We start from the raw sequence: 9,018 nt of genomic DNA, 5'->3' as shown, positions 1-9,018 counted from the left end.
TTCAGTACCTGGTGGACTGGGAGGGGTACGGTCAAGAAGGAGAGCTGTTGGGTCCCGGTGGCTGACATCCTGGACCCCAACATCGTCCGGGATTTCTATCTCCGCCATCCGGAACGGCCCGCTCCTTGCCCTCGAGCCAGTACTAATGGCCGGCGTCATCCTGCGGCTGGAGCTGCATGTTGTGGAGAGGTACTGTCACGTCTACTCCCGCTCCCCATCTTCAGCGCACAACATGGCCGGTCTACTAACTCTTTGATTCAACTAGGGTGGAAGTTCATCAACAATATATACAACTATAATAATAGTGTTATTAAAAATAGCATAAAATAAAATAACAAAATTCCATACAAATGTGATCCTTTATTGGTGTTGCTTTATATGGAGTGTGTGTGTGTGTTTGTGCGCCCGTGCATGTGCATGTGCGTGTCAGGTAGGTATAGTCTGATCTGGTGTATGTGACTGTGTGTGTGTGCCTGTGTATGTGTGTGAGAAGCTCGAATGCAGAGAGGCGGAGGGTGGGGTTAAAATGCAGGGCTGAGCGTATCAGACAGCGAGCCTGCGAGGTTAGTATGCCCCCCCTTCTGTTTGTCCATTCCCCAACAGGGTAGCAGCCCAATAGCAGCGGATGGAGCATTATTCCTAGAGACCAGACATCTGTAGCCGGAGCACAGACCCACAGAGGCCAGAGACATCCCCAGGTCCTGGGCTGCAATAGTGGGAGGGGTTTCCTTCCTGCATTATGACTGCATCATCCAAGCTCTCCAGCATCAACAAGGTTCTGACACACACACACAAACAAGGAAAACACTTTGAGTGATGCATGCACGCACAAACACATGCCTACACACACTCACACGCAATTCTCCTTGTTCTTGAAGACAAACTTATTCAGCTTGAGGTCTCAAAGCACCAGTCCGTTGTCATGGCAATGTGCCACGGCCAGCACCAGCTGTCGGAACAGGCATCGGGCTCCATTTGCTGGTAGCCGCCGACACCGGGCTCGGAGCAGCGCCTCTGGGTTCCCATAGGAACGTGGGAAGGGGGGGGGGCTGTAGCATGAACACAGAACCTACCGTGAGACAGGAAGCACCTAGAACACAGAAACACTGTTGAGAGGTCATACAGATTCTACAATATTAGCCTATATTTTAGATGGAACACCTAGAATACAGGGATACTGTTGAGACCCTATATGAAACCAGTAAGACAAGATCTGCATTATGGTGTTAGCACAGCCTACAAACAAACACAGGCCTATTGTACATGAGCATCAACTGTCCTGTTTCTGTTGAGCTTGGTGGCACATGCAGTAAGAAGAGGAGATGAGGGGGAAAGGCTGGAGTTTAGAGACGAGGAGAGAAGACACGTGATGGTGCTCCCTTGCCTTCTTTCATCTCTTTTCCATCTCAATAGTTGGCTTCCTCTTCTAGTTTTACAAAATAAATAATAAATAACTTTATATATTGTAATCCACGGACCTTGCACACCAGCTCGTTTATATAGGCTACTCTGCTAGTGTGTCGTGGAACACACCTTCCACGTTGTTCATTATTTTCCATAGAATGCATAGCTCCTCGTTGATTATCCCTTACATAGATCCATCTCTCTCTCTTTCTCACACACACACAAGGCAGCAAATGCAAGTTTGTTGAAGTTTAATTTTTTTGTACATTATGCACGGGATAATGAACATAGTGATACATTGAGTTAACCTTTTTGACAATAACACTGAACACACACATCATTACCATGGCAACATGCTGAGAGGAACACACACACAGCACAAAAGCACAACACAGCAACACACTACAACACAGACACTTCCCCTAACCTCTGACTCCTAACACCTGTGTCGATCTGATAGAATTGAATGTGTGCTTATACCTATCCAATTTCTTTCAGATCACTAGTGTCTAGCGGGCTAGGGGACATGTCTACGGGGTAGTGCATAAGGGTCCAGGGGTTAAGGGAAGTGTGTAGGGGCTAGGAGGATTGTCTAGGGGTGAGGGGAGAAGTGTGTAGGGAGTAGTATTGTGATATGAGGGAGGGGCAAGAGGAGAGGAAAGTAAAGGGTTCAAACATATATACATATTTTCATAGGAGAATAATCAATAGAAACACTTTTAGAACAGAGGACTCCGATTTGACAAGAATTATTAACATACCATTATATGACCCACAGAACAAGTGTTCATTCCCTTTGGTTTCTCTCTCTCTCGCTCACACACATGCATACACACACAAACATATACACACACACACACAACTACAACAAGCACGGGCACAGATATATTGGCTTCAATGTGATACATTGAATGCACACACACACACGATCTTTACATACACTATCTGTATAGCCCTACACGTTAAAACATGAACCTGTACAGGGTCCAATCAAGGGAAGATATTCAGTGGAGATGTTAGGAAGGTTAAGTGTGCACTGTAAAAAAAAAAAAAAAAGTGTACTGATTCACATTAAAAACATGAGTGTAAGAGTACCCTACTTAACTAAAAGATCAAGTTGTATAAACATTTATACTATTATGTATCTAATAATTTGTCAACTGGTTTTTCAACTCCTGGGTAACTCCTACTTGTAAAGTTTAAACAGCTAAGGTTTTTGACAGTGTGTGAGTCTGAGGGGAGATATGGTAAGACACGATGAACTACAGTCATGGAGTTCTTTACACTGAACACATCAAACACATAAAGACCTGCCTCCCTTCACACCACTGACCTAACCCTATATCTCTCCTCCATCCCTTTCATCTCTCCATCCTCTCTCCCTACCCATATCTTTCTCTATCCCTCACTCCTGTATCCCTCCCCCCAACCCACCCCTCTTTTCTCTTTATTTGAGATCTCCAGCATCTCCTTGGATGGTCTTCTTGATACGGAGCAGCATGGTGGTGAGCCATTGGTCCAGACGAGAGATGGAGTCAAACTCTTTAACAGCTTCAGTAAACGCCTCACAGTTCTGCTCCTCATGGGCATCCAGCAACTTCTACAGAGAGACAGAGAGGGGGAGGGAGATGGGTGTGGGCTTGTGAAGAAGGAAGCTATGCTGGTAAACAAGCAATGTTAAGTCCGTTAACACACACACACACAAAGGCGCTCATCATGTCTACCTTCAGCAGCTTGCACTCTCTTGAGTCTGCAAAAGCAGGAAACATCTCCTCATACTTCTCTATGGCCAGCTGTAAAAACACACACACACTTGTAATCACTAATAATTGACAGGTACTCTCTTGGTTCAGTTGTATTATCTGAATGATACAGTGCCTTGCGAAAGTATTCGGCCCCCTTGAACTTTGCGACCTTTTGCCACATTTCACGCTTCAAACATAAAGATATAAAACTGTATTTTTTTGTGAAGAATCAACAACAAGTGGGACACAATCATGAAGTGGAACGACATTTATTGGATATTTCAAACTTTTTTAACAAATCAAAAACTGAAAAAGTTAATACTTTGTAGCGCCACCTTTTGCTGCGATTACAGCTGTAAGTCGCTTGGGGTATGTCTCTATCAGTTTTGCACATCGAGAGACTGACATGTTTTTCCATTCCTCCTTGCAAAACAGCTCGAGCTCAGTGAGGTTGGATGGAGAGCATTTGTGAACAGCAGTTTTCAGTTTTTTCCACAGATTCTCGATTGGATTCAGGTCTGGACTTTGACTTGGCCATTCTAACACCTGGATATGTTTATTTTTGAACCATTCCATTGTAGATTTTGCTTTATGTTTTGGATCATTGTCTTGTTGGAAGACAAATCTCCGTCCCAGTCTCAGGTCTTTTGCCGACTCCATCAGGTTTTCTTCCAGAATGGTCCTGTATTTGGCTCCATCCATCTTCCCATCAATTTTAACCATCTTCCCTGTCCCTGCTGAAGAAAAGCAGGCCCAAACCATGATGCTGCCACCACCATGTTTGACAGTGGGGATAAGGGGTTCAGGGTGATGAGCTGTGTTGCTTTTACGCCAAACATAACGTTTTGCATTGTTGTCAAAAAGTTCAATTTTGGTTTCATCTGACCAGAGCACCTTCTTCCACATGTTTGGTGTGTCTCCCAGGTGGCTTGTGGCAAACTTTAAACGACACTTTTTATGGATATCTTTAAGAAATGGCTTTCTTCTTTTTGTATCCAAATCCGGCTTTAAACAGTATCTCGGACCTGCCTGGTGTGTTCCTTGTTCTTCATGATGCTCTCTGCGCTTTTAACGGACCTCTGAGACTATCACAGTGCAGGTGCATTTATACGGAGACTTGATTACACACAGGTGGATTGTATTTATCATCATTAGTCATTTAGGTCAACATTGGATCATTCAGAGATCCTCACTGAACTTCTGGAGAGAGTTTGCTGCACTGAAAGTAAAGGGGCTGAATAATTTTGCACGCCCAATTTTTCAGTTTTTGATTTGTTAAAAAAGTTTGAAATATCCAATAAATGTCGTTCCACTTCATGATTGTGTCCCACTTGTTGTTGATTCTTCACAAAAAAATACAGTTTTATATCTTTATGTTTGAAGCCTGAAATGTGGCAAAAGGTCGCAAAGTTCAAGGGGGCCGAATACTTTCGCAAGGCACTGTATATGTCTACTCTGTGTGTCTTGTTTTAAAACAGACACAAACTACCATTAATAATGATAATAATACCTTTGCGTTGAGTTCGTCCACAATGAAGTGACAGAGGGAGGCTTTAAAGAAGTACTCTTTGGCATTATACTTCAGCAGGGGGTTGTCCATAGTATTGGTGGCCACCTGACACACACACACACACACACACCATTACATTACTCAGAGAGCGCTGTTTACATTTCATGCGCCTCCCGGGTGGTGCAGTGGTCTAATGCAATGCATCGCAGAGACTCTGGGTTCGAGCCCAGGCTCTGATGCAGCCGGCCCCGACCGGGAGGTCCATGGGTCGGCGCACAATTGGCCTAGCGTCGTCCGGGTTAGGGAGGGTTTGGCCAGTAGGAATATCCTTTCTCATCGCGCACTAGCGACTCCTGTGGCGGGCCGGGCGCAGTGCACGCTGACCAGGTTGCTAGGCGTACGGTGTTTCCTCCGACACATTGGTGCGGCTGGCTTCCGGGTTGGATGCGTGCTGTGTTAAGAAGCAGTGCGGCTTGGTTGGGTTGTGTTTCGGAGGTCGCATGGCTCTCGACCTTCGTCTCTCCCAAGTCCGTAAGGGAGTCGCAGTGATAGGACAAGACCGTAACTACCAATTGGGGGTAAAAAAAGAAGATGCAACAACCCCAATTCGGGAGTTGTAGCGATGAGACAAGACAGTAACGACTAACAATTGGATACCACGAATTTGGGGAGAAAAAGGGGCTAAAACAAAATCTAATAAATGCATGCATAGCAGACACATACACACCTGCTCGTAGATCTCAATGGCTTTCGGATACTGCTCCAGCTGAGCGCTGTAGTGGCCCACTTTCAGCAGACACTTGTTAGCAGAACTGAGAGAGAGAGAGAGAAACATAAGGAACAGCATAGGTCCTAGTATAGAGCTCTGTGGAACCCCTCATGACGACTCCCACTGAACCCTAAACTCTGTGATAAATAGTACTAGAGTAGTATAATACAAAAGCATTTGGGTGTAGTAGAGTGTAGCATAACTGAATAGTATAGTATTCATTTATACTACAGAACACTGGATACTCACCTGTTGGACTCCTCCCCTTTATAATAATCGGCTGCCTGCTCATAGTGGGCGATTGCCTGGGCAACAGGAGACACACACGTAAAGTATTGTTCATAAGGAGTTAGATGTGAGTGAGTGTGTGTGTGTGCGTGTTCCGTACCTTCTCTATGTCCACCAGCTCAGACTCGTACACCTCTGCGATGGTGATGTGATGTTTGGCTGCGATAGTAAACCTACCCTGTAATACACATGTGGACAACACTGATACATAATCATTAGAATATACACTGTATCAGCCTTCAAATCGGTTGGTATCAGCCAATGATGGCTGGAAAACAAAGCCCCCTCACACACAGTACATGCACTATTGCACATAGAAATGGGTGAAGCAGGTTAAGATGACAGTGGTATGGTTAGCGGTCACAGGTTAGGAATTAGAGGTCAGGGCTCAAGGGTTGGACCAGGCTTACCATGTCAGTGTAAATATCGATGGCTGCATTTATACAGTTGATAGCCTCTAAAGGAGAGATGGGGAGAGGGAGGAGTGAAAGAAGGGGAAAGAGAAAAAGAAAGGGGGCAGAGAGATAGAGAAAGAGAGAGCAGGGAGTAAGAGAGGTTAGGTTTTCCTACCAGAGAGAGTGAAAAAGAAAGAACACAGACAGAAACATACAGTATGTACTAGTAGGGACTACTATTAGGGAGGCTTTGCCCTCTGGGGCGGCAGGTGGTTAGAGCGTTGGGCCAGTAACTGAAAGGTTGCAAGATCAAATCCCTGAGCTGACAAAGTAATAAGGCAGTTAACCCACTGTTCCTAGGCTGTAATTGAAAATAAGAATTTGTTCTTAACTCACTTGCCTAGTTAAATAAAGGTAAAATAAATAAATAGTCTAGTATGTATTGTTGGAGTGTGTTCCTACCCTGAGGATCAGCCTTCTTGTAAGCGTTTCCTGCGTCGACGAAGCTGGTGGCTGAGTCCAGTTTATTCTGCAGCTGCATGTGGAGCCGGGCCCCCTGACAGAACGCATTACCAGCAGCTACACACACACAAACACATAATGATCATATCTATGGAACGTATGTAGAATTTCAGCTGTGTGTGTGTGTGTGTGAGTGACCCACCGGTCCAGTTCTTGGCCATCTTGAACATGTTGGCTGCTCTGGCGTACATCTCACATGCATCTTCTACTTTGTGGTGACTTCCCCTGAAATACACAGATATTCACACAAATGTTTAACAACACTAAGTTATATGAGTTCTAGACCTGGACCATCAGAAAATATGTTTTTGTCTAGTGGGTCTCATTCAGGAGGATGCAAACTGAACGTTGTCTACTGAAGAAAATCTATACTGAACAAAAATATAAATGCAACACGCAACAATTTCAAAGATTTTACTGGGTTACACTTCATAGAAGAAAATCAGTCAATTGAAATAAATAAATTAGGTCCTAATCCATAGATTTCACATCACTGGGCAGGGGCACAGCCATGGGTGGGCCTGATAGGGCATAGGCCCACCCACTTGGGTGCCAGGTCCACCCACTGGGGAGCCAGGCCCAGCCAATCAGAATGAGTTTTTCCCCGCAAAAGAGCTTTATTAGAGACAGAAATACTCCTCAGCACCCCCTTCCCCTCCTCAGATGATCCCACAGTTGAAGAACCCGTATGTGGAGGTCCTGCGCTGGCGTGGTCACACATAGTCTGTGGTTGTGAGGCCGGTTGGATGAACTGCCAAATTCTCTAAAATGACGTTGGAGGCGGCTTATGGTAGAGAAATTAACATTACATTCTCTGGCAACAGCTCTTATGGACATTCCTGCAGTCTGCATGCCAATTGCACACCCCCTTAAAACTTGTGACATCTGTGGCATCATGTTGTGAGACAAAATTGCACATTTTAGAGTGGCTTTTTATTGTCCCCAGCACAAGGTGCACCGGTGTAATGATCGTGCTGTTTAATCTGATTCTTGAGATGCCACACTGGTCAGGTGGATGGATTATCTTGGGAAATTAGAAATTAAATGCTCACTAACAGGGATGTAAACTAATTTGTGCACAAAATTTGAGAAAAATATGCTTTCTGTGGGTATAGAAAATGTCTGTGATCTTTTATGAAAAATGGGACCAAGACTTTACATGTTGCGTTTATATTTTTGTTCAGTATATTGAATATCTCATGAATAGAGCTGGCCTACTCTATATGTCAGAGAGCCATGTCTGTTCTGCAGAATATATTATGGGCCACTACCAATAAGCACCTTACTGTTGTCATTAATGAGCAACAACCCGGGCCGGGTGGCGCAGCGGTTCGCTACAGATCCGGGTTCCAAACCGGGCTGTGTCGCAGCAACCAGGTGTCCCATAAAGCCGGCCGGGATGTCACTGTCCCGCGCACGCACGCTGATATGGTCGCTATGTGTAGGTGTTTCCTCCCACACATTGGTGCGGCTGGCTTCCGGGTTAAGCGAGCAAGAAGCAGTGCGTCTTGGCGGGTCGTGTTTTGGAGGACGCATGGCTCTCGACCTTCGCCTCTCCCGAGTCCGTAAGGGAGTTGCAGCGATAGGACAAGACCGTAACTACCAATTGGGGGTAAAATGGTACATGTTGTCAGAAGACCTGAGCACAGCACATATTTTCCCTGAGGCCTGACTGCGACAAACAGGACCGTCATCCTCCCCCTCACTACTGCAAAATTATACGTATAATAATTACATTAATATAGGCCTAACCATCATACAGCTAACCAATACACTCGCGATGTGTTGTGTCCAATGTCAAGAAAAATCGACACATCCCCTTGCCGTGATGCAGCAGTAGTGAATCTACGCTCGTGTACTGACTCGGTAGGCTACATGAGAACCAGGGCATCTCATCTCACCCGAACATCCCTCCCAAGAACGAGCCGGAGGACTTGACCTTCTTGTCTGCTTCGGCCATCAGCTGCATGGCCTCCTTCTCTTTTCCGGAGGTATCCATCGCTGTTTGGGCTGTGTGTGTGTCGTCCACAAGGTAAAAACAAATATTCCGCAGAATCCGTTCAGCTGGGAATGGATTCCGAGAGATGGTGCTGATGAGAGTCCTCCTCGGTCGTATGACTTTATCTATTGATTCCCTCTTGGTGCATTACCGCCACCTATCGATCTGGAGAACATTTCAACAAGTTTGACTTCAGCACGACTTATTTGTAAGAATCATACTGCATTTATATATATTTTGTCTACCCTAACAAGTGCACTATATAGCGTTTCATACAAGACTGCAAACAAACCTCTGCAACGTATGTTTTATGCATTTGAGACTTGAGAGGTTCTTCTGAAAAATCCTGCAGCGAAGCGATGCGGAAGTTGCTCCAAATGGCTCCA

The 9,018-nt window shown here is 45.2% G+C and overlaps 1 protein-coding gene across 2 annotated transcripts; it reads right to left on the bottom strand.

Moving 5' to 3' along the window:
- Positions 1–1,638: 1,638 nt before the first annotated feature.
- Positions 1,639–8,817, bottom strand: napba (N-ethylmaleimide-sensitive factor attachment protein, beta a). Of its 2 annotated transcripts, XM_021585024.2 has the most exons (10): positions 8,535–8,817; positions 6,776–6,858; positions 6,574–6,690; positions 6,127–6,173; positions 5,817–5,894; positions 5,678–5,733; positions 5,387–5,471; positions 4,660–4,764; positions 3,129–3,197; positions 1,639–3,004 (listed from the first exon to the last, which is right to left on the bottom strand). In XM_021585024.2, the coding sequence occupies exons 1-10, from the start codon at positions 8,630–8,632 to the stop codon at positions 2,852–2,854; spliced, it is 891 nt and encodes a 296-aa protein (XP_021440699.1). In that variant the 5' UTR covers positions 8,633–8,817; the 3' UTR covers positions 1,639–2,851. The 2 variants fall into 2 exon arrangements, with proteins under 2 accessions (XP_021440699.1, XP_021440700.1); XM_021585025.2 differs by lacking the exons at positions 6,127–6,173; positions 6,776–6,858; positions 8,535–8,817 and having other exon boundaries at positions 6,574–6,681.
- Positions 8,818–9,018: the final 201 nt, after the last annotated feature.

This window comes from Oncorhynchus mykiss, chromosome 25, assembly GCF_013265735.2.
Source record: "Oncorhynchus mykiss isolate Arlee chromosome 25, USDA_OmykA_1.1, whole genome shotgun sequence".
In the NCBI taxonomy this organism is placed as follows: Eukaryota; Metazoa; Chordata; class Actinopteri; order Salmoniformes; family Salmonidae; genus Oncorhynchus; species Oncorhynchus mykiss.
The sequence above is the reverse complement of the archived record's forward strand: the minus strand, read 5'-3'. Positions and strand labels throughout refer to the sequence as shown.

Excerpts from the sequence above, each read along its gene's own strand:
- napba (XM_021585024.2), bottom strand. The coding sequence starts at position 8,632 with ATGGATACCTCCGGAAAAGAGAAGGAGGCCATGCAGCTGATGGCCGAA. Across the intron at positions 6,859-8,534 it reads TTCTTGGGAGGGATGTTCGG|GGGAAGTCACCACAAAGTAG; the intron begins GTGAGATGAGAT and ends TGTGTATTTCAG. Across the intron at positions 4,765-5,386 it reads CCATTGAGATCTACGAGCAG|GTGGCCACCAATACTATGGA; the intron begins GTGTGTATGTGT and ends TGTGTGTGTCAG.